This window comes from Labeo rohita, chromosome 25, assembly GCF_022985175.1.
Source record: "Labeo rohita strain BAU-BD-2019 chromosome 25, IGBB_LRoh.1.0, whole genome shotgun sequence".
Taxonomy (NCBI): Eukaryota; Metazoa; Chordata; class Actinopteri; order Cypriniformes; family Cyprinidae; genus Labeo; species Labeo rohita.
This window is the reverse complement of record NC_066893.1, coordinates 28,443,140-28,470,740: the sequence shown is the minus strand read 5'-3', so window position 1 is coordinate 28,470,740 and position 27,601 is coordinate 28,443,140. Positions and strand designations below refer to the sequence as shown.

The 27,601-nt window shown below is 30.0% G+C and overlaps 1 protein-coding gene across 1 annotated transcript in view; it reads right to left on the bottom strand.

The window, feature by feature from the left end:
• Window positions 1–24,862, bottom strand: part of nell2a (neural EGFL like 2a) — a 173,973-nt gene extending 149,111 nt beyond the window's left edge. Inside the window, exons 1-2 of the mRNA XM_051099295.1 lie at window positions 24,542–24,862; window positions 23,798–23,926 (exon numbers count right to left, since the gene is read on the bottom strand). Coding sequence (XP_050955252.1) covers window positions 23,798–23,926; window positions 24,542–24,587 — 175 coding nt within the window. The 5' untranslated portion in view covers window positions 24,588–24,862. The remainder of the gene's footprint in view (window positions 1–23,797; window positions 23,927–24,541) is intronic.
• Window positions 24,863–27,601: the final 2,739 nt, after the last annotated feature.

Sequence of the window (27,601 nt, the reverse complement as noted above, 5' to 3'; positions counted from 1 at the left end):
TGTATCACCAAACCATCGCCAAGTTTATAATTAAGATAATACGTTAGAATAATATGTTAAGACACACCAATTTACAATATCAAGGAGCAAAACCAGCTGTTTTGTACAGATAAAAATAGCTGGAGGATGAGACCGGAAGCCAGACACATTAAATTTACAAATGGCCGCGCCCACTCTTGTGGGAAAAAATAAAGGTCAGAAAGCTGTTAACGCACAAATTTCACCATTTTAGATTGACTTACTGTAATACTGAGACTTGAACTGAAAGCATAAATGTAGGCTATCCATTGAGCATCAGAGTAAAACGCAAAATTGCGACATTTCATTCACTGAGGCGTTTCGGTTTCACTAGGCAGCGCTAAAACCAAGAGCGCAACCCGCCAAAATAAAAGCCTGCTGATTTTAGCTTTGAAAATGTTGAAAATGCATATACTATATGAAAACGTAAATATTAGCATTGTATTTTTAAGTGTAGCCTACTATAAAATAATTGTATGTAATACTCTTTTTTATTATTATATATTAAATAGTATTATCAAACTTTATTTTATTTTATTATTTTTTTATAAAGCTAAATAATACTATTATTATTATTATTAATAATAATTTTACCTATTTTTATAGTTATATTTAATGTTTTACACTATATATATATGAAAATGTAAATATTAGCATTGTATTTTTAAGTGTAGCCTACTATAAAATAATTGTATGTAATACTCTTTTTTATTATTATATATTAAATAGTATTATCAAACTTTATTTTATTTTATTATTTTTTTATAAAGCTAAATAATACTATTATTATTATTAATAATAATAATTTTACCTATTTTTATAGTTATATTTAATGTTTTACACTATATATATATGAAAATGTAAATATTAGCATTGTATTTTTAAGTGTAGCCTACTATAAAATAATTGTATGTAATACTCTTTTTTATTATTATATATTAAATAGTATTATGAAACTTTATTTTATTATATATTTTTTTATAAAGCTAAATAATACTATTATTATTATTATTAATAATAATTTTACCTATTTTTAGTTATATTTAATGTTTTACACTATATATATATGAAAATGTAAATATTAGCATTGTATTTTTAAGTGTAGCCTACTATAAAATAATTGTATGTAATACTCTTTGTTTTTTAAAATATATTAAAGAGTATTATCAAACTTTATTATTTTGTTTATTTTTTAAAAAGCTAAATAATACTATTATTATTATTATTAATAATATTAAATTTTTTGTAGTTATATTTAATGTTTTACACTATATAAAATATGAAAATGTAAATATTAGCATTGTATTTTTAAGTGTAGCCTACTATAAAATAATTGTATGTAATACTCTTTGTTTTTTAAAATATAATAAATAGTATTATCAAACTTTATTATTTTGTTTATTTTATTTTTTAAAAAGCTAAATAATACTATTATTATTATTATTATTATTATTATTAATATTACATTTTTTATAGTTATATTTAATGTTTTACACTATATATATATAATACAAACAGTGCAGCTTATTACAATAGATTTTTTTTCAGACTGAATTCAAAATACATTACAAAATCAGCTTCAAGAGGCATAAACACATTACAAATCATAAAATACGCTTTTAGAAAATGCAAAAATAAACATTTTGGACAATATATGAAATATATGAAAAAAAATAGAATTAAATACAGTTATTTTATAGTAGGCTACACTTAGGGGTGTGACGAGACACTAATCCCACGAGACGAGACGAGACACGAGACTGGGTTCACGAGAACGAGACGAGAAGAGATTTTTAAACTTTTCTTAAGAAATCCTCAGGGAAAATAGTATTTTATTCAACTGAAAAAGACAAAATGAAAAAAAAAAAAAAGTAGTTAGTTGCATTTTCAACTTTATGAAGTTAAACTGCCATTTTAAGGAATTATTATATGCAGTAATAAACAACATTTAAACAAGAGCTTCACGATTCTGGATGAATTGAGAATCCCAGTTATTTTTAATCATTGGAGACCATGATTCCCTCAGGATTCTGGAGAAAAAAGATTAGAAAACTAAACAAAATAATGTAATTTACTAGTGGTTCTGACAAACTGTTCATTGCTTAAGTCTTTTAAAAACCTAAATTCATTTAAACAAAATAATAAATAAAAACATTCAGTGAAGGAGTCAGTGTCTCACTTCATTAAGACTTGTTTGACTATTGAAATCTGCTGAATGAATGATTCAATGACATACTATTTTTTAAACGGGCAGTTGGCGCCATCTCCTGGTGGAAGAGGAGAAGCGTTACAATACATACAAGTGTTAAGATACTTTCGTTTTGATTGCTACTGTAGACAATACGTGTTTATACCCAAACTATAAACTTTTATCCCAGTACTTCTGTTATTTAAATGTCTGTAACACAGAAATAACGATTAATGTGTCTGAAAAGACTGTTTATGTTGCTCTTTCTGAGCTCACATTTACCCCGACCCTCTGATTCATTAACACGGGCAGTGACAAAACCTGCTTCTCAAGCTTCACTCACCATGTGAAACAGTCCTAATAAACTAAATCGTTGTCATTCAGGAATAAAATAGCGTGGGTGTTTGAATCGAGATTTTAATGATTAATCGTGCCACGAGATCTCGTCACATCCCTATATATATATATATATATATATATATATATAATTTGGCTGTTATTTATCTTTTATTTTATTTTTTATTTATTTTAATTATTTTTATTTATTAAATTTTTTTAATAAGATGCACTGTTTGTACCATATATATATATACACACATATACACTTTTTAACTGACATCTTTCAAGATCTCAGTTATATTTCATTATGTTTCATTTTTTATATCTTCAGTCATTTTGGTACTCAATAAATGTATATTCATTTAAGAATGTTTAGATATTTGTACTGGAAAAGTCAAATATACTGAGTAAAATGATAATTTTTTGCATTCTGAGAAATGTTTGAATTCATATTGAGACTTCTGGGCACAGTTTGAGACATCGTTGAGATGTTCTAAAGCTCTAGATGAGAAACATGAAATGACCGCAGGCTTTTATCTAAAGAGAAACATCCGAGAAGCCCGACAACTCTGCGTTTAACCTCACTGCTGCTCAGAGATGTCAAATCCTTTTAAAAGAGAATTTGACCGGAAAGTTCATTTGCAGGACATGAAGTTGACTTACAGAAAATGTTGAGTGTCCTCCTGGAGCAAAACCATTTGGAAACATTATCTGAACACAATCGTGGCCAGATATAAACAAATTTACCAATGTTTTCTTTAAGCAACAGTTCATCCAAAAATGAAAATCCAAACCCGATCACTTACTTTCTATAGTGAAAAACAAAAGAAGATGCATTTGCATTTTTAGATGAATTATTGCTTGAAGGGCTTGTTATAATTTGAGAAGTCAAGTCATGATGGTTTATTTGATCAGTTTCAGGACTGTGTGAAGCTGTTTTTGTTGTCAGGTTTATCATTCAGTCATACGTTATGTGATCTTTTGATTTGTGCACATAAAGATTCAAATAAACAAGAAAATAATGTAAAACAGTGTAATTTCTACCAAAACTATGTTGTGATTTATACAGTGTTTTTACTGCCACCCTTAATTCTGCAAAAATAGACACTTTTTTGTTTTGTTTTGTTTTTCATTTCATTTTATTTTCAATTATGCATTTATAGCTTTTTTTTTTTTTTTTTTTTTTTTTTTTTGCCGTTTTGCCAGAATTTTCTTAAAAGATAAATACGTTAATGTAAAAACAGTCACATGTATATTTAGTTAAATTTTTTTTTTTCATTTAGCCAGAACAAAATATATATACATGTTGTTGTTGTTGTTGTTGTTGTTTTTTTGCCATTTAGCTAGATTTTTTAATGATTAAAAATGTATTCATTTTAATAAATAAATAAATAAATATTACATTTACGCATTTAGGCAGGGATTTTTTCTTTGAAGATAATACATTAAGATAATCCCTTTTTTTTCAAGCTAAAAGATACATTTTCATTTACAATTATCCGTTTAGTTTTTTTATTAGAAAAGAAAATCAGAATTTTCTTAAAAGATAAATATGTTGAGATACTGTTTAATTTGTTAAAAAAAAAAAAATTAGTTTAATTTTATCTATATATTTATTTTTGTATTTATTTATTATTGGCATTTGACACTGAGACGGAACAAAATATATATAGTTTTATTTTATGTTATTTTATTTTATTGGCCTTTAGTTAGATGTTTTAAAGATTAAAAATATATACAAATAAATAAATAAATAATACATTTATGCATTTAGGCAGGATTTTTTTTCTTTCTTTTTTCTTTTTCTTTTCTTTTTTCCCCCCATTTTTTGGTATTTAGTATTTAGAGACATTTATTTGTTTATTTATTTATTGATTGATTGATTGCATTTGAAATTTAACCAGAACAAAATATTTATTTATTTATTTATTTATTTATTTAGGCATTTAGCTAGAAATTAAAAATGTATTTATGCATTTAGACAGGAATTTTTTTCTTTTTATTCATTTTTTTCTAGCCTGATTTTCTTTGAAGATAATACATTCAGATAATCAATAGTTTGTAAGATAATTAATTTTTTTAATTTTCATCAATTTTTATTTACAATTATGCATTTAAAGAGTTTTTTTCTTAGTAGAAAATTTGCCAGAATTGTCTTAAAAAATGAATATGTTAAGATAATGATTAATTTGTTTAACTAGTATATGCATATTTATATGTATATTTAGCTTATTTTTATTTATTTAATTTTGTATTTATTTATTTTTGACTTTTAGCCAGGACAAAATATATATAGTTTTGTTGTTGTTGTTGTTGTTTTATTATTATCATTATTGTTGTTGTTGTTGCTGTTTCTATGTATTTATTTATTTATTTTTGCATTTAGCTAGAGTTTTTAAAGATTAAAAATGTATTCTTTTAAATAAATACATTTATGCATTTAGGCGGGATTTTTTTTTCTTTTTCTCTTTCCATTTCTTCCTTTTTTTTTTTTTTTTTTTTGGCATTTGGCATTGGGCATTTAACCAGATTTTGTTTTAAAGAAATATGTTAAAATAGTGATTCATTTGTAAAAATAGTATATGTATATTCACATGTATATTTAGTTTATTTTTATTTATTTATTTAGTTTTTTTATATATATTTATTTTTTAATATATATATATATTTATTAATTTATTTTTGGCATTTGATATTTAGCCAGATCAAAATCTACATAGTTTTGTTGTTTAATTTATTTATTATTTATTATTATTTGGCATTTAGCTAGATTTTTAAAAGATGCATTCATATATATATATAAACAAATAATTAATAAAGATTTTTGGTATTTGGCTTTTAGCCCTTTTTTTTAAAGAAATATGTCAAGACAATTATTAATTTGTAAAAATAGTCACATGTACAAATATATATTTTTTAAATGCATACATTAAGATAATGAAGAAAAGATGAAGATAATGCAGTCCATCCTGAGGTATCTTCAAACAGAAGAGCTGCAGGAGGAGGATGATGATGATGATTTGAAGCGGAGTGGGTGAGAGTGGCGTGTTTTAGTCGCGGCGGTTGCCCTTTCATTCCCAGCAGGACCGTGCGTCCCGCTCCAGAAAGCCTCTCAGGCCTGATGAAAGGCTCTCGGCGGGAAGGTCTTTGATGGTCGGGATCTCCTCTGCCGTCTCGACCCAAGCGTCTCCATGGAAACAGCTCTTCCGTCCGACTCTGTCCCGTCAGCCGCCGCCCCGCAGACAGACGCCCCACGAGTCCCTCCACAGCCCATCCGCCATCGATCGGGAGACGCAGAGGACGAGCAACTGCTCCCAAAGACGCGGAGATCCGGACTGCGACCCACAACAAAACCCGGCTTTGACACAACAATTCAGCCAAACATCGATCAAATGTCAATCTAACTGAGCAAATGTCCCACAAAACAAGAGTATGAACACTAACGTCAGCTGTAGCGTCCCATTATGTGCTTGTGTTGAATTATTAAGCTTGAGAAACTTACTGATCTGCTACTTAAGATTATTCTTCTTCTTCTGAGCCAAATTTCGGTATCTGTCTCCTCCTAGAGCTTTCAAGCTAGAACCACCAAACTCGGTCCAGACCTTCAGACTGGTCTGACTCGGTGTGCTGTATCTTTTCAGACTGATCCGCCTTACGGTTTTTGTAAACCAGACTATCAAAACCACCAAAAATCCCATAGACTTACATTGACGGAATGTTCAAATGAGCCAAGACTGTCAAAACTCCCAGAATCCATTCAGACTAAATCAAGCTTCCCTTCTATGTGTTATATTTCTAAGCCATTTTAAGACATCTATCGATCTATTGATGATCATGCTAACAACATGCTAGAAACATGTTAGCAACATGCTAATAAAATGTTAATCATGCTAGAATCATGTTTATAACTTGGTAATCATGCTAGAAACATGCTAGAAACATGCTAATGATGCTAGAATCATGTTAGTGACATGCTAAGCATGCTAGCAACATGCTAGTAACTTGTTAATCATGTTAGAAACATGCTAAAAAAGCTAGCAACATGTTAATACCTTGCTAATCTTGTAAGAAACATGTTAGCAACGTGCTAATAAATTGATAATCATGCTAGAAACATGCTAACAAAATGTTAATCATGCTAGAAACATGTTATTAACATGTTAAGCATGCTAACAACATGCTAGTAACTTGCTAATCATGTTAGAAACATGCTAACAACATGCTAATCACGATAGATCATGCCAGAAACTTGTTAATTATGTTAGAATCATGCTAGCAACATGTTAATAACTTGGTAATCATGTTAGAAACATGTTAGCAACATGCTAATAAAATGTTAATCATGCTAGCATGCATGCTAGGAACATGCCAAGCATGCTAGAAATATGCTCATACCTTGCTAATCATGTTAGAAACATGTTAGAAACATGCTAGCAACATGTTAATAACTTAGTAGTCAAGTTAGAAACATTTTAGCAACATGCTAATAAAATGTTAATCATACTAGTAACATGCTAAGCATGATAGCAACATCCCAATAACTTGCTAATCATGCTAGAAACATGCCAAGTATGCTAGCAACATGCTCATACCTTGCTAATCATGTTAGAAACATGTTAGAAACATGCTAATAAAATGTTAATCATGCTAGAATCATGCTAGTAACATGTTAAGCATGATAACATTCCAATAACTTGCTAATCATGTTAGAAACGTGTTAAACATGCTAGTAACATGCTAATCATGCTAGCAACATCCTAGTAACTTGCTAATCGTGCTAACAACTTGCTAGTAACATGGTAGTAACTTGCTAATCATGTTAAAAACATTAACAACGTGATAGTAACATGTTAATCATGTGACAAACATGCTTATCATGCTAAAACTTGTTAGTAACTTGTTAACCATGTCAGAAACATGCTAGCAACATGCTAGTAACATGCTAATCATGCCAGAATCATGGTAGCAACATGCTAGTAACATGCTAATCATGCCAGAATCATGGTAGCAACATGCTAGTAACATGCTAATCATGCCAGAATCATGTTAGCAACATGCTTGTAACATGTTAATCATGTCAGAATCATGGTAGCAACATGCTAGTAACATGCTAATCATGCCAGAATCATGCTAGCAACATGCTAGTAACTTGCTAATCATGTTAGAAACATGTTAGCAACATGTTAGTAACATGCTAAACATGCAAGTAACATGTTAATCATGCTAGAAACATGCTAGTAACTTGTTTATCATGGTAACATCATGTTAGGAATATGTTAAATCATCCTAGCAAAATGCTAATTCATGTTAAATCATGCTAACGACATGTAAATTCACATTAAATCATGCTAGCAACATGGTTAACCCATCTTAAATCATGGCAGCAACATGCTGATTCATGCTGGAAACATGCGTGTGTTCCCTCTCTGTCCCAAACTTCAATTTCAACAATTAAATTCAAATTTTAAGCTTTTCAATGATATTTTAAACTTCCGGACAAGGCTTTCTCAAGCCAACTTCAAAGTTGGTCTATGAACTTTACTCATCTAGTTGCGTCCTGACACTTCAAAACACAAGGACGCATGAAATCCAGTGCCTGTGAATAGAGTACAGGCCTGCAGTTCACTCTAGCTTGATTCTTTCATCTATTTTTAGGTGTATTGGATGATTTTGTGTGTTTATGAGTCTCAGCCAGGTGTGTGTTTTGCCTCTGAGGAGAGCAGTGAGATTTCCATACGGAGAGACGGGGAATCTGTGAGCCTGTTTACCCCGCGGTGAAAACCAGCATCCGTCTTCCTTCATCGGAGCCCAGTTCTTTGTTCTACAGCATCGGATCTGTCCCGAGGACGAGATTAGACCACAAACGCCTCCCCGGAGAGACACGACCATGAGAAAAGCGCTGTTTTAGCTTTCTCAGGATTTTCCTCAAGGTTTTTTTTTTTTTGGATAAAGCAGAGAGGCAGAGCAGAGATCCTTTTCGTCCAAAAGCAGCTTTGTCAAATATCAGGATAAGTGCATTAAATTAACACTCTTCCTGTTTATCCCGTTTTAATGAGTTTGACAGCGTTCTGAGTTTGCGTAACATCCCGTCTGTTAACATCTGCTTTATTTCTGGAGGCAGCACAGATGTGCTGTGTTTCAAATCATCAACACTCAACTTATGTGGAAATGGCTGAAAATATTTTATTTGAATCGCTGCCCTGAAGCGTGATTTGATATCACTGGTCCGATTGGACAAAACTGCGATCCGCCCCTGAGTACAGGATGATGTCATTAGTATTTCTGGTCCATTTTCCTTTAGGAGAAAAACTGTACATTTTAATTGTGTAACACCTATATCTATCTATTGATCTACAATAAAGGCCACACAAAATTATATATTTGAAATCACAGGGTCTATAAATCAGTGATGCTATTGTCACTATTAAAAATCATTTTCAGTATTTGAAGTAAAGTCAAAATTTATTAAAACAGGTCTCTCTGGCAAATAACTGAAATAAGTCAATAAGCTTAAGTACTATATTTACCCAACACTGAAATAATAATTAATTAAAGCTATATAGAAAAAAACTTTAAACAAAACAAACAAAAACACACATGCTTTTTAATTTTAGTTAAGAGATAAACTAAAAAAAACTTTAAACAAAAACTAAAAAAAAAAATTCAAATAAATGTTTTGTTAAAATATAAACAAAAAAGCATGTTAAAATCTTTAAACAAAGAACTTTAAATTAAAAAACTATAAACATGATAAAAACACATATACTTTTTAATATTAGTTAAAAGATAAACTAAAAATACAAAATAAAACTAAAAAAAAAACAATAAAAATGAAAATTTTTTAATGAACATACTTTTTAAATGAAAATTAAATATAATTGGTTAAAAGATAACCTAAAAAGTAAAAAAAAAAACATCAGTTAAAAAATAAACAATTAAAAAAATTACAACTTTAAATAAAAAATAAATATAAAAATGACAAAAAACACATACTTTTTAATGAAAAGATAACATAATAAGATAAGATAATAAAAAGTAAAAAGAAATAAATAAAAACAGAAAAACAATACAAATTTTAGAAACATACTTTTTAACATTTTAGTTAAAAGATAAACTATTAAAAAACTTAACTTAAACAAAAAAAAACAATAAAAATGTAAACAAATTACTAAAACTAAAATTAAAATGTAACAAATATGAAAATTAAAAAAAAAAATTTAACTTTAACAAAAAGTACAATTTCAAAAACATTTTTAATTAATTAGTCAAAAGAATAACTATAAAAAAAACTTAAAACAAAAAACAATAAAAATGTAAACAAATTACTAAAAGTAAAACTTTAACAAAAAAATACAATGTCAAAAACATATATTTTTTAAATTTTAGTTAGAAGATTAACTATACAAAATAAATAAATAATACAATAAAAATGACAAACACATTCTTTTTCATTTTAATTTTGGTTAAACTAAAAAACATTAAGCAAAATAGCAACAAATTACTAAAATTAACTCAAATTAAAATGAAACAAAATATTAAAAGTAAATCTAAATAGTTAAAAGGTAACCTTACAGTATTTAATAATTACAAAACAAACAAAAACTATTTAAAAACAAACAAAAATGACACACTTTTTAATTAAAAATTTAACTATAACTAAAATAAAAATAAAAACAAAATATGAAAATTAAATCTAATTTTAAAACATTAATATCAATTATACTAAAATAACACTGGGCAGAGGGTGAAAGGGAAGGTCGTTTCAAAGGTTTTCAATGAAAAATAAATGTAATTTTCTTTCTTTTTTAAAAAGTATATTGATCGAATAAACAAATTCACAAATACTCAGATTTTTTTTTTTTTAATATAATAAACAAAGATAAATTAAGTAGATAAATCTGTATGTCATGTTGAATTTAGGAACATTATTTAAATATCTTCTCATTTCCAAGTGAATGGTCGCCTGAAAGGCTCGTCAAAGGCATTCAGATCTCACAGTATATGTTCATTAGTCCAGATATGATGTCTGTGATGTGGTTTGATGTCACTACTAGGTTTGGATCAACATGAGCTGAGTAATTTTCATTTCTTGGGAATTATTCTTGAAATTCATCTTTGTCTGTTCTTGGATGAGTGGGTTTTGGTTACTGGTGTCCAGTTCAGGAGTTCAGCTTGACCCGTACGGCCCTTTTATTCCAGCTGAAATCTCTGAGCGATATTTGCATCCATTAATCATAAGGCTGAACATCCTTCTGGAGCGTCTGACGCCGGATGTCAGCGCTGTCACACGCGTCCAGGCAGGAACCAATCCCAGCGCCAGTCAAGGGCACCTTCAATTCATCCGGGACGCTCCGTGACCCTCGCTCTCCCTCTCTCTCTCTCTGACAGCTGTGCGGCTCAGAGACTCTGAACGGGGCAGCAATGTTTCAGAGAGACGGGAAAGATTCAGGACTAAAGTTCACACACAAGATCGCTTGAGATTCACTTCTCTGGAACGATTTTACAGAACTGAACTATTGTGGTAGTGTATGCACAAATGTTGCTATTTTTTAAGAAATTCACAGTTTTGTGGCTCTGACATGTGTCATGACAGATCACTGTAGCACCTCGGTTTAAGCGGCACGTGAAACGATCATCTTTTCATTTTTATCAGAAGGAATTTTATTTCAGCCATGGAAAGATATCAGTACACAACATTTTTCAAGTTTAAGTCCAACTAGATGAGTAAAGTTTAAGAACAAACTTTAAGTTGGCTTGAGAAAGCATAATTTGCAAGTTACTAGAATGTTGTTAGCATGATTAGCATGTTGATAGCATGTTTCGTGCATGATTAACATGTTACTAGCATGTTTCTAACATGGCTAACATGTTACTAGCTTGTTGTTAACATGTTTCTAGCATGATTAGCATGTTGTTAGCATGTTTTTAACATGATTAGCATGTTACTAATCTGTTTCTAGCACGATTAGCATGTTACTAGCATGTTGTTAGCATGTTTCTAACATGATTAGCATGCTGCTAGCATAATTACTAAGTTACTAGCATTTTGCTAGCATGATTAGCATGTTACTAGCATGTTGTTAGCATGTTTCTAGTATGATTAACATGTTACTAGCATGTTTCTAACATGGCTAACGTTACTAGCTTGTTGTTAACATGTTTCTAGCATGATTAGCATATTACTAGCATGTTGTTAACATGATTAGCATGTTGCTAGCATGATTAGCATGTTACTAGCTTGTTGTTAGCATGATTAGCATGTTGCTAGCATGTTTCTAACATGATTAGCATGTTACTAACATGTTGCTAGCACGATTAGCATGTTACTAGCATGTTGTTAGCATGTTTCGTGCATGATTAACATGTTACTAGCATGTTTCTAACATGGCTAACATGTTACTAGCTTGTTGTTAACATGTTTCTAGCATGATTAGCATGTTACTAGCTTGTTAGCATGATTAGCATGTTGTTAGCATGTTTCTAACATGTTGCTAGCACAATTAGCATGTTACTAGCATGTTGTTAACATGTTTCTAACATGATTAGCATGCTGCTAGCATAATTTCCAAGTTACTAGCATTTTGCTAGCATGATTAGCATGTTACTAGCATGTTGTTAGCATGTTTCTAGTATGATTAGCATGTAACTAACACATTGCTAGCATGATTACCATGTTACTAACATGTTGTTAGCATGATAAACATGTTACTAGCATGTTGCTAGCATTTTTCTATCATGATTAGCATGTTACTAGAATTTTGTTAACATGTTTCTAACATGATTAGCATGTTACTAGCATGTTGTTAACATGATTAGCAAGTTACTAGTATGTTTTAGCATGATTAGCATGCCACTAGCATGTTGTTAGCATGTTTCTATCATGATTAACAAGTTACTAGCATGTTGTTAGAATGATTAGCAAGTTACTAATATGTTTGTAGCCTGATTAGCAAGTTACTAGTATGTTTTACCGTGATTAGTATGCTACTAGCATGTTGTTAGCATGTTTCTAACATGATTAACATGTTACTAGCATGTTGTTAGCATGATTAGCATGCCACTAGCATGTTGTTAGCATGTTTCTATCATGAATAGCAAGTTACTAGCATGTTGTTAGCATGATTAGCAAGTAACTAATATGTTTGTAGCATGATTAGCATGTTACTAGCATGTTGCTAGCATGATTTAGATAGCTAGATAGATTAGAAAGATTAGAAATATTAGACTCTCTTGAAATGTTTGTTGGACAAAATGGAAAATTCTGCGTTACGATTGGTCAGATTGCCTGTCAATCAAACTTCCTGTGTGAGTCAACTGTGTCTATTTTTAGAATTTTAGGAGAAACATCTGAGGAAAAGTTGATACTTTGTATCACCTTCTTTCATTTAGAAACACTTTTCATCATCCAATCAATTCCATGGATAAAACCAGGCCACGCCCATATTTTTTTTTCTCATTAAGTATCCTGTTCACGTCACATTATGGTTTGTAATCCGTTTTATTTTTTTCCCAAATTGTGTTTTGTGTTTTAATTTTTAGCTATATACATCAGATAATAATTTGAGCAGAGTAGTATTTTTAATTTTAGTTTTAATTCTTAATTTCTTTAATTTAAACCAAACTTTTATTTTGGCAGTTTAGATAAGAACTTTAAGTTTTTATCATTTGTTGTGGCAACATTTATTTCCCCAGAAATATGAAATTTATTTAATGAAATCTGTTTTATTTTTTCTGCATTTTGCATTCTGCATTTTCTCTTTTTGTTCTTTATTCCAATTTTAATGGATTCATTAAATTTTAATCATGAAGTTCTTGAAATTTTAACAATTTAATTCATTTTTTGAAATTGTATTGTATTGTATTTATTTGTTTGTTTACTCAACAACATTTTTTATATATTTTATATTTTTATATATTTTTAAAATGTTAAATAGTAATATAATTCTATCTTAATTTCTCTAAACTTTTATTTTGGAAGTTTTTAAATTCCAATTTTTTTAAATTAAATTTTAATCAAAAAATATGACTCATCAATTTAATTTAACTTTATCAATGTAATTAATAAAACTTTATGAATTTTATTAATCTATTGAAATGTAATTCAATTAAAATGTAATAGTTTTTCCTACAACAGAACATCATAGTTTTATTATATCTTATCTTATCTTATCTTATTTTAGCTTAGCTTAGCTTAGTTTAGCTTATTTGTTTATTTATTTATGTCTATCTGTCTCTCACATAAAGTGCTTTAAATATAACTCTCTTAACTTTTTTAGAGTCCTCTATTCATAATATTCCTTTCCAGTTAAAAAAAAATGCTATGTTCTGAATTAGGAGAGAGAACTGCACAGATCGAGTACTATTTACAAGCCAAAACAGTTCAAAACAAATATGTAGGTGGATTTTGATGTGAGAGACAACAGGAGATGGACTTTTTCACTGGATGAAGCATTATTATGAATTATGGACTCACATTTGACATGTCTTGATGGATTTGTTTCTTTTGTCTTCTCAAGATGTTAACTGATTGACTGGAGTGGATTATTGTGATGTTTTTATCAGCTGTTTGGACTCTCATTCTGACGGCACCCATTCACATCCATTGGTGAGCAAACGATGTAGTTCTACGTTTCCTCAAATCTGATGAAGAAGCAAACTCGTCTACATCTTGGATGGCCTGAGGGTGAGTATACCTTTATCAGATTTTCATTTGTGGCTATAAAACACCTTTAATACTGTTCACTGTGAGCATCCAGCAATGCACACAAACTCAAACACCCTGCTCAGACTCATCTATGAAACCATTTGTGGTCCGAATCTTGTCTCAGACTCCCTCCACCTGCATGAATGCCCTGCCGTCCCAATTAGATAGGAAAGGTTCAGCCCGCGGCTCTCCGGTTTTATCCTGCTGGTCTCCGCGGCCTTCCCGCTGTCACTTAGAGCATATCTCACCGCCGCTCCGACAAGAAACACGCCATTTAATGCCTGTAATGATGCCACTATGAACTCTGTGTGAGTGTGAGTTTGCATGGCGTAGGTGCGTACACAAATATCTGCGATGATTTACAGCAACAATAGAGTGTCAGCGAGAGTATTTATAAATGCATGCATTAGAAAGGAGCAAGGAAGAGTAAATGACAATGAGACAAAGAGGGAATGTGTCTGCAGAGAAATAATGAGGAAAAGTCAGCTGATTAATTCCCATCATCTGTCTTGCATTCACATCTGGCCCACGGGCACAATGATCTCAGTCTAATGAGCTCAGGTGAGCCCAGATGCATGAGCCACATGAACAAATCAGGAGATCTAGAGTCACAAATGTGAAATCTGATCTAAATTAAATGTAAATTTGAAAAAATGTTCGCAACACATTTTACTTTCGTAATGTGACAGAGGGAAACTTGATTTTATCTATGAGGAACTGATTGGATGATGAAAATGTTAAGAAATCTATAATCAGAGGATCTAGAGTCAAGAATGTGAATTCAGATCTAAATTAAATGTGGATTGCAGTCTGACTCAGAGTTAAAATTTGTTTGCAAAACACATTTACGTTTGTAATATGACATATTTGAAGGAAACTTGATTATATCCATGTGGAATTGATTGGATAGAAGACATCAAAAATTAGAGGATCTAGAGTCAAAAATGTGAATCCAAATCTGAACTGAATGTAAATTGCTGTGCGACTCAAGGTGAAAACTTGTTTGCAACATATTTTACTTTTGTAATGTAACACATAACTGAGGCAAACATGATTTTACTCATGTGGAATTGATTAGATGGTGAAAATGAAATCTAAAATCAGAGAATCTAGAGTCACAAATGTGAATTCAAATCTGAATTGAATGTGAATTGAAGTGTAACTTAAAGTGAAAACATGTTCGCAGTGCATTTTTCTTGAGAAACATGATTTTATGCATGAGAAGTTGATTAGAAGGTAAGAATATTAAGAAATGTATAATCAGAGGATCTAAAGTCAAGAATGTGAATTCAGATCTGAACTGAATGTGAATTGCTGTGCGACTCAAAGTGAAAACATGCTCGCAACACATTTTACTTGGGAAATATGATTTTATCCATGACAAATTGATCAGATGGTAAAAATATTAAGAAATCTATAATCAGAGGATCTAATGTCAAGAATGTGAATTCAGATCTGAATTGAATGTGAATTGCTGAGCGACTAAAAGTGAAAACATGCAACACATTTTACTTTCATAATGTGACAGATATGAGGGAAACTTGATATTATCTATGAGGAACTGATTGGATGGTGAAAATGTTAAGAAATCAATAATCAGAGGATCTAGAGTCAAGAATGAGAATTCAGATCTAAATTAAATGTGAATTGCTGTGTGACTCGAAGTTAAAACTTGTTCACAACATTTGTAATATGACATATTTGAAGGAAACTTGATTATATCCATCACAAATTAGACACAATTTTTTTTTACATCAAAAATTAGAGGATCTAGAGTCAAAAACGTGAATTCAAACCTGAATTGAATGTAAACTGCTGTGTGACTCAAGGTGAAAAATTTTATGCAACACATTTTACTTTTGTAATGTAACACATAACTGAGGCAACATGATTTTACTCATGTGGAATTGATTAGATGGTGAAAATTAATTTGATGAAGAAATCTAAAATCAGAAAATCTAGAGTCAGAAATGTGAATTCAAATCTGAATTGAATGTGAACTGATGAGTAACTTAAAGTGAAAACATGTTCACAACACATTTTACTTGGGAAATATGTTTTTATCCATGACAAATTGATTAGATGGTAAAAATATTAAGAAATCTAAAATCAGAGGATCTAATGTCAAGAATGTGAATTCAGATCTGAATTGAATGTGAATTGCTGTGCAACTCAAACACATTACTTTTATAATCTGACATATATAAGAGGGAAACTTGATTTTATCCATGAGAAATTTATTAAATAAAAGACATCTAAAATTAGAGGATCTAGAGTCAAAATGTGAATTCAGATCTGAATTGAATGTGAATTGCTGTGCGACTCAAAGTGAAAACATGCTCGCAACACATTTTACTTTCATAATCTGATGCATTTGATGCAAATCTGAGGGAAGCTTAATTTTATCCATGAGGAATGGAAGAAATCTAAAGGAAAGTGACTTAAAGTGAATTCAGATCTGAACTGAATGTGAATTGCTGTGCAACTCAAACACATTACTTTCGTAATCTGACATATATATGAGGGAAACTTGATTTTATCCATGAGAAATTTATTAAATAAAAGATAAAATTAGAGGGTCTAGAGTCAAATATGTGAATTCAGATCTGAATTGAATGTGAATTGCTAAGTGACTCAAAGTGAAAACTTATTCGGAATGCATTTTACTTCTTTAATATGACATATCTGAGGGCAACTTTATTTTATCCATGAGGAATTGATTGGATATGTGTCACATTGTTAAGAAATCTATAATGAGAAGGTCTAGAGCCATGAATGTGAATTCAAATCTAAATTAAATGTGAATTGATGTGTAATTTAAAGTGAAAACATATTCGCAACCCATTTGATGCATGAGGGAAACTTAATTTTATCCATGAGGAATGGAAGAAATCTATAATCAGTGGATCTAGAGTCACATATGTGAATTAAGATTTTAATTGAATGTGAATCGCTGTGCGACTCAAAGTGAAAACTTGTTCGCAATGTATTTTACTTTTGTAATAGTTCTTTATTTTATCCATGAGGAATTGATTAGATGGTAAAAATGTTAAGAAATCTATAATCAGAGAATCTAAAGTCACAAATGTAAATTCAGATCTGAATTGAATGTGAATTGATGTGTGAACTTAAAGTGAAAACATATTCAGAATGCATTTGATGCATATATGAGGGAAACTTTATTTTATCCATGAGGAATGGAAGAAAATCTAAAATGAGAAGATCTAAGCCAAGAACAGCGATTCACATTCAATTAAAATCTTAATTCACATATGTGACTCTAGATCCACTGATTATAGATTTCTTCCATTCCTCATGGATAAAATTAAGTTTGACAGAACGTGAATTCTGATCTGAATTGAATGTGAACTGCCGTGTGACTTAAAGTGAAACATGTTCGCACTTCACTTCTGCAATGTGACACATATCTGAGTAAAAACAGAACGGAAAGTGATTTTATCCATTTTATCCATAAAAAAATGTTGCAATATTAAATCATAAGATATTATTTTAATAAAATATTATTGAGAATATTCTATAATAATGTGCACTGATAAAACATTTACAATAAGACCAGAATCATTAAGACAGTAAATAGTGTTGATCTTGATTCAGTGTCATTTTAGTATCACTGAGATACTATTATGGTTTTTGTTAATATTTTGAATTAGTTATTTTTATATTTTTTGCATTAATGTTAATTTTAGTTTTAGTTTTAGTACTTACATTGTGTGTTTTGGTCGATTTATTTAGTTTTTGTTGTTTTATATGTCTAAATCCTAAATATAAAAAAATATATAATTTCTATTTTAATTTAAATTTTAGTTATTTTAATACATCAAGTTGAACTGAATGAAAATGAGAAATGTTTTGAAAAATATCTGACATAAAATAAGATTAGGTTTTTTAAATATTTTATTTTGTTTCATTTTAAATTTATTTAGAGTTTTGTTATTGTTTTTTTAGTTACCTATAATAACCCTGTTTTGATTTCTGAATTAATTAAAGTCAAAATGTGTGATTTCAGTGCAGCTAGTGTCAGCAAATGGAGTAGCATTCTGTCTGTTTTTTGCATTTTTTGTTTGGTGCCACTATTTGTGAATAAATCACACTTTACTGTACTTTTAGAGCATCTGTCACTTTTTCTGATTAAATATATTAAATTGTCAAACTGCAGGGTCATTATGAGGGGGGAAAAGTCTTATTGCATTACTGAAAAGAAAATCTTGATTTTAAGAATGAGGAACTGATTGGACCATTGAAAAATCATACTAAATAGTAAGAACATTGTTTTATAATAACATGCACCAATGAGACATTCACCGTAAGATCGGGAACACTGATTAAGACATGAAGTTCTGATTTCATCTTGACTTCCAAGAAAGATTTAAAGGTGAAATGTGTGATTTCAGTGCAACTAGTGGCAGCAAATGGAACTGCATTCTGACCAGTCTTTGCACTTTCCATTAGTTCCACTAGTGGTGCATAAATTACACTCCTCACTAAAGATGCTGAGTCTTTCCGCAAGAAAAAAGTTTCAGTATATTTAAAGAAAGTGTCAAGCCTTTAAACAAGCTGCAAGGTCATTATGAGTGAATGAAAACTCTCATTGCATAACTGCAAATTTCACCATGTAAAGCAGCTGAAAGTTGCACGACGGCGCAGTCGCAGCGCATGGTTTCCTTCAACTTTTATTTCCCTGAACAGCAAGTGCAGTGCCAGCACATATCACACAGCACAACTCCGAACCGTGACGCTTTCAGCATCCCAACCTTGCTACTTGTTGCATCATAGCGCGCTTCCCAAATAGGTCATTATTTGTCAACAGCAGAATTCGCTGGAGATGAACTGTGCGCACCGCTTTAACACAGATCTGCAAATCGTCTGAGGACTAATCTCATTATGCGTCCCATTATTCTCCAGCGTCTGTTTCCATGAAGAGCCACAGCCCTTTGTTTCCAGAGAGCCTCTCAATTGTCAGGGGCCCCATGAGGGTCCATTCATCCCACAGAGACCAGATGCAAAACAAACAGCAAACGTTAGACACAGTTCAGCACTTGTGCAGCTGTTTAGAGCCGTTGTGTTGTTTGCATATTTGGGGTGGCTTGTGAATGTACATGTTAAATATATCCTGAAAATCCTTTTCCCTGTTAGGTGTGGCCAGCCGACAGGAAAATAGCTTGTAAATCTTTCATGATGTAAATTTACTTAAATAACTAAATATTAGATTCAATTTTCTTAACAACTTTAATTAGCACAGGTTTTGTATTTACTTTTAGAACAGATTGGTTGATCCGAGCTCATGCACTTCATTTTTTGAGCGAACGTTGCCAAAATGATCTGCAAATAATGTTTTTTCCCTCATAAACTGTGATGCATGAGCTCAGATCAGCCAATCAGTTCCAAAAATAAATACAGAACCTGTGATAACTGCTGCAATCAATCAATTTGAAAAAGTAACTAATTGTGTTACCTAGTTACTTTTTATGGAAAGTAATCCATTGCATTACTTTTGCATTACAGTCACCTGGACTGGACTTGCTTATTTGTCACTAAAGTTATATTTTTGGCAACTGTAAAGGCCCTTTCACACCAAAAGTGAGGTCAATTTAACAGTAATGCATTACATTACTAGTTACTAAAAAGTAATCTGATTACATAACTTGGGTTACTTGTAATGCATTACCCCCAACACTGCCTACAATCAACCAGTTCCAAAAACACAAAATCTGTGCTAACTGAAAAAAAAAAAACAATGTTGATTGAATAAGAAGCTTGAATTCAAGGACCAAATGCTCAGTTTTAGGTGAACGTTGACAAAATTATCCACAAATAATGCTTTTTTCACTCAAAAACTGTGATGCATGAGCTCAGCTTCAAAAATAAACATATAACCTGTGTTAATTTAAACAATCAATGACACCTATGATCAGTATTGTGGAAAGTTACTTTTAAAAGTAATGCATTGCAATTGTGTTACTCCATTTAAAAAAGTAACTAATTGCATTACTTAGTTACTTTTTTTTGGAAAGTAATCCGTTGTGTTACTTTTGCGATACATTTTGTCACCTGGACCAAAAGTTACTAATTTTTCTCAACACAGGACTAGAGAGATATCAGTCAATCAATGAGAAAGTAACTCCAATATTTTGTTTTAAATTTAAAAGTAATGTGTTACTTTACTAGTTACTTTAAAAAAGTAATCTCCTTACATAACTCATGTTACTTGTAATTTGTAATTAGTTTGAATTCAAGTGCCAAATCCTCAGTTTTTGAGTGAATGTTGCCAAGTTTATCCACACATGCTTTTTTAAACTCAAAAACTGTAATGCATAAGCTCAGATCAACCAGTCAGTTCCAAAAGTAAATACAGAACTTGTACTAATTAAAACAATCAGTCAGTGTTGGGGAAAGTTACTTATAAAAGTAATGTGTTACAATATTGCATTACTCCATTTAAAAAAGTAACTAATTGCATTACTTAGTTACTTTTTATGGAAAGTTACTTTTCACATTACTTTTTGTGACCTGCACTGGACTTGCTTATTTTTTTTTAATGACAAAACACAAAAGTTATATTTTTTGGCAACTGTAAAGGCCAAAAGTGAGGTATCAGTGAATCAATGAGAAAGTAACTATATATATATATATATTGTTGTAAATTTAACAGTAATGCATTACGTTACTAGTTAGTTGTTACTAGTTACTAAAAAGTAATGTGATTACGTAACTTGCGTTACTTGTAATGCATTACCCCCAACACTGCAACATTAACCAGTTCCAAAAACACAAATAAGAAGCTTGAATTCAAGGCCAAATCCTCAGTTTCTGAGTGAACATTGCCAAAAATTATCCACAAATAATGCTTTTTTCACTCAAAAACTGTGATGCATGAGCTCAAATCAGCTCCAAAAATAAATACATAACCTGTTATTTGAAACAATCAATGACACCTAGGGCTGTCAACGATTAATTGCGATTAATCGCATACAAAATAAAAGTTTGAGTTTGCCTAATATATGTGTGTGTACTGTGTATAATTATTATGCATATATAAATACAAACACATTCATGTATATATTTAAGAAATATTTACAAGCATATGTATTTATTATAATTTTTATATAATTTATATTATATATAAATAAAATCATTTTGTATATTAATAACATATTTCTCATATATATATACACACATTAATTTGTGTGTATTTATATATACATAATAATTGCACACAGTACACACACATATATTAGGCAGACTTAAACTTTTATTTTGTATGCGATTAATCGCGATTAATCGTTGACAGCCCTAATGACACCTAATTTAAAAGTAATGAGTTACTAGTTACTTTAAAAAGTAATCTGATTACATAGCTCATGTTACTTGCCTACAATCCACCAGTTCCAAAAACAAATACAAAACCTGTGCTAACTGAAAGAAAATATGTTGATAAGAAGATTAAATCCAAGAACAACTTGGATGAGTCAGCTTAAAATAATTTGTTACCCAGCTGCCTTAAAATTTTAGGTTCAGTCAACCCAAAAAAGTTTATTCAACCTGAAATGTTAAGTTGTTCTAAGTGACAACTTAGATATTTGAGTTGATTGAACTTAAATCTTTAAGGCAGTTGGGTAACAAGCCCAGTTTTTAAGTTTAACAAACCAAAATTTTTGAGTCAACTCAAATATCTAAGTTGTCACTTAGTAAACCTAATATTTCAAGTTGACTAAACTTATTTGAGTTGACTGAACTTAAAATTTTAAGGCACATTGTAAAAAATAAAAACAATTTGTTGAGTCAGCTTAAAATAATTTGTTACCCTGCTGCCTTAAAATTTTAAGTTCAGTCAACTAAAATAAGTTTATTTAACTTGAAATGTTAAGTTGTACTAAGTAACAACTTAGATATTTGTGTTTGCTAAACTAACAGATGGGTAAGTAACCCAGCTGCCTTAAAATTTTAAGTTGATTCAACTCAAATATCTAAGTTGTCACTTAGTATAATTTAACATTTCAAGTTGAATAAACTTTTTTTGAGTTGACTGAACTTACAGTTTTAAGGCAGCAGGGTAACAAATTATTTGAAGTTGACTCAACAAATTGTGCTTTTTTGTTTTTACAGTGAAGATTAAAGGGCCAAATCCTTAGTTTTTGAGGGAACATTGCCAAAATTATCTACAAATAATGCTTTTTACTTAAAAACTGCGATGCATAAGCTCAGATCAGTCAATCATTTCCAAAAATAAATACAAAACCTGTGATAATTGAAACAATCACTGATGCCACTGTAAAAAAACTATTTGTTGAGTCAACTTAAAATAATTTGTTACCCGGCTACCTTAAAAGTTCAGTCAACCCAAAAATAAAAAAAGTTTATTCAACTTGAAATATTAAGTTATACTAAGTGACAACTTAGATATTTGAGTTGATTCAACTTAAAATTTTAAGGCAGTTGACTAAACTTATTTGAGTTTATTGAAAATTTAAGGCAGCAGGGTAACAAATTATTTTAAGCTGACTCAACAAATTGTGTTTTTTGTTTTTTACAATGTATGACCAGTATTGGGGAAAGTTACTTTTAAAAGTAATGCATTACAATATTGTGTTACTCTATAAAAAAGTAATTAATTGCATTAGTTACTTTTTATGTAAAGTAATGCATTACATTATTTTTGTGTCACATTTTGTTATTTTTGGCAACTGTAAAGGTTCTTTCACACCAAGAGTGAAATAAAAAATTTCCCAATTTCTCTCAACACAGGGACAGAGAGGTATCAGTCAATCAAAGGGTTACAAGTTACAAAAACAAACACAAAATCTGTGCTAATTGAAGGAAAACAAGTTGATAAAAAGATTGAATCCAAGAAGATCCAATAAGATTGAATTCAAGGGCTAAATCCTCAGTTTTTAAGCGAACATTGCCCAAATTATTCACAAATAATGCTTTTTTACTTACAAACTGCAATGCATAAGCTCAGATCAGACAATCAGTTTCAGAAAGAAATACAAAACCTGCGCATGAGAGATTGAATCCAATATTTGGTGATAATATAGGATAATGAGAGATTTACAAGCAGTTTTATGTAGGCCAATAATTTTTGAGTGTAACAAGGTGGGAAAAACTCCTCAAAAAAGTCCAAAATGAACATTATTTGGGATGGATAGTTGTTATACCATGTGTGAGCAAAGTCAGTAAGTTTTAGTGCAATGTGATAGCACTAAAAAGCATTTTCAGGAAAAAGAAAATCCTCTCCAGGTCAAAATGACCAGAACACAACATGAAGGTAAAAACAGCACATTTGCATTGCAATTGAAATGCATGCATTCTGTCAGAGCACAAAAGAGAACAATCAACTTAATCATCTAAGAAGAAACATGCATGCAGATATTTTCCAGGCAAAAATATCCAGCTTACCTAACATGTGTTGATTCATAATACACACAAACGCAATCCCAGAAAGAACATATTCCAACCAAATTTGGGAAACCTCACACTGTCAATACTAAAATCAATTTTCTCTTTGTTTGTGATCTCCATAGTTTTACCTTGGAAGAGGAACGCTCTCGTGTCATCATGGAAACCTTGCACCTGTGTCACGCCGGAAAACCCTTCTCCAGGACTGAACTCTTGGAAAACGCTGATCCGGACCGCCGGATCCACTCCGAACGCAGCGACTTCAACACAATCACAAGGTAAGCCGTTAAAACAAAGAAGATTTCACACCAGTAAGTACATGGGTTCAGGGTTCACACACGCACCTTCAGACCAATGCATTTACAACACTTTGCAATTTGTAGTTTATTACAGCATATAGGGATGTTTTAAAAACAAGCATACGTTTTCATGACTTTCATTGACTTTTCCAGGCCTGGAGATCAATTGATATTTCCAAGATTTGTGAGCGTGGGAACCCTGTAGCCTAATTACATGTTTAATGTATTTAAGTCATTTATTTACAATACATAAAAATAGTGGTGTTATAAAATTTCAATGATTATAAAATGTAAAACAGCATTGGGTTACTACTGCATGGCTATTATAATGTAATTTTATTAAAACATATTTTTAAACAATATAAAATGCATGTTTTTCATAGCTTAGTTGCTTTCATTATAACAGCCATAATATAAGAAGAACAGTGGTGATAGCACGGAGTACACCTCTGTATCTGTGATTACTGACTTGGACAGCTGCATGGAGATGAATGCATGACCAGCTATTGAGAAATAACTGATAACAGCCACCTGCACTCCTAATCTTTAAGAATTGATGGCGATATCTCTGCCTACCTGCTGCCGCGTAAAATAATCCAACAAACAACTGCAATAATCCCATGGTGGATAATACAATTAGTCCATGTTGCGATACTCCACGAAAAGGCGCACAAATGCAATCACATAAAAGCGGGCTTGTTCGTCCTCATTCAAACATTCCCACCGGGCGAGAGGAGCATCACCGGAGCTTAACGGATCCTGGGAACGCGCGCGGGTATTCCGTGAGGTGGAGCAGCGGAGCCGCACAGGTGGTTCTGCTGGGTTATTGCGCAGCGCAGCGCATCAGACTGACTGCAGACCGAGTGCGAGGATCCGCCAGCCTGCTTCTGCTCAGCCTCCCTCAAGCTGCGAGAGAGAAAGAGAGAGAGAGAGAGAGATGGGAGGAACGCACAGTGCTCGTAACCCCCCTTGTGGCGCTACATGGACGAGCGCGCCCCGTTCAGTCGCAACGCGCAAGGTGAGACGCGTTTGAAAGGTTGTTTGAAATGCTTGACGTGTAACATTATGATTCTTACAATTTAAATGAAACATTAAATGGATGAAACAATGAAACTCCTATATTTTAATATATATGAATTACTTACTTAACATATGCTGGTTCAAGATATACAGATTTATTATTATGTAGTTGCCTATTTTTTATTTTTTATTAATGAATAAATTAAAGTCATTTTTGGTTCTACAATGATTTAATCTTGAAAACTCTATTGTAGTTTTCCACAAATATTGTCCAGAAAAAAACGCGTACTTAACATTTATTTATTTATTTTACGTTTTTTACAGATATTGTGTATAAAAATACACACGCAGGTTAACATTTTGATTTATTCTATAGTTTCATTGACATTTGTTTCTTTAGATTTGAAAAAATTTTCAATAATATTTTTGATCCATTGTTTGATTCGTTATATCGTATATCATTATATTTATTTATTTATTTAATTATTTATTCATTTATTTATCAAACACACTCTTAACTCTATTGAAACTTTTCACCGATCTTGGTTTATTATATAGTTTCATTGACATTTGTTTTTTTGTTTTTTTGTATTTAATTATTTATTTTATTTTATTTATGAATTTTCTGTTCAAACAAAAATTTAAAAACCGTATTAAACTTTTCACTAATATTACTAATATTACTCACTAATATATTTTTTTTTTAATATTTGATTCATTATATTATGATTATTTATTTGTAAAACACAATCTTGAAAACTTGTCTTGAAATAAAGATGTATTTATTTATTTAAATGTTTTATATTTTATTTTATTTACAAATGAAGTCATTTTCTGTTCAAACTAAAATTTGAAAACCTTATTAAAATTTTCCACTAATATTTTTATATTCATTATTTGATTTATCATATCATGATTTATTATATATGTGTGCAATATTATTTATTTATTTATTTATGAATAAATTAAATTATTTACTGTAACATAATTTAGAAAACTGCATTAAACTTTTCCACTAATATTTTTTATTTACTATTTGATTCATTATATTTATTTATTTGTTTTTTTGTTTGTTTGTTTTTGTTTGTTTGTTTGTTTGTTTGTTTATGAAACACAATCTTGAAAACTCTATTGTAAGTTTTCACAGATATTGTGTATAAAACACACATCAGTGTACTTAATTTGATTAGTGATATAGTTTCATTGACATTTATTTTATTTTATTTTATTTTATTTATAAATGAAGTCATTTTCTGTTTAAACAAAAACTTGAAAACCGTATTAAACTTTTCCACTAATATTTTGGATTCATTATTTGATTTATTATATCATGATTCATTACATAGACATACTTAATTTATTTTATTTTATTTTATTTTATTTTATTTTTTTATGAATTAAATCATTTTCTGTTCAAACTAAAATTTGAAAACTGTATTAAACTTTTCCACTAATATTTTTTATTCATTATTTGGTTCATTATATCGTGATTTATTATATATATGTGCGATAGTATTTATTTATTTATTTATGAATAAAATAAATTATTTACTGTAACATAATTGATTTATTATTTGATTCATTATATTATTTTATATTATATTTATTTATTTATTTATTTGTTTGTTTATGAAACGCAATCTTGAAAACTCTATTGTAAGTTTTCACAGATATTGTGTATAAAACACACGTCAGTGTACTTAATTTGATTAGTGATATAGTTTCATTGACATTTATTTTATTTTATTTTGTTTATAAATGAAGTCATTTTCTGTTTAAACAAAAATTTGAAAACCGTATTAAACCTTTTTACTAATATTTTGGATTCATTATTTGATTTATTATATCATGATTCATTATATAGACGTTTTATTTTATTTTATTTTATTTTATTTTTATTTTATTTATGAATTAAATCATTTTCTGTTCAAACAAAAGTTTGAAACTTTTCCACTAATACTTTTATTTATTATTTGATTCATTATATTATATTATATTATATTATATTATATTATATTATATTATATTATATTATATTATATTATATTATATTATGTTATATTTATTTATTTATTTATTTATTTATTTATTTATTTATGAAACTCTATTGTAAGTTTTCACAGATATTGTGTATAAAACACACATCTTAACAATTTGATTATTGATATAGTTGATATAGATATATAGTTGATATAGATATTGATATAGTGCACTTAACAATTTGATTATTGATATAGTTTCATTGACATTTATTTATTTTTAATTTAATTTTATTTATAAATGAAGTCATTTTCTGTTCAAACTAAAATTTGAAAAGTGTATTAAACTTTTCCACTAATATTTTTGATTCAGTATTTATTTATTTATTTATTTATGAATGAATGAATGAATGAAATTATTTTCTGTTCAAACACAAATTAGAAACCACAGATACTGTCTATAGGGAAAACAATATCCAACTTGCGTTGATTCATGCTATAGATTCATTATTGAATGAATATACTGACTTGTTTGTGTTAATGCATGTCTGTATGGCTTTAGTTGAACCCTGCAGGACACAACCATTCAATTTTAGACGGTTTTAAACTAGTTATTTTATACTGTGACCCCATAAAT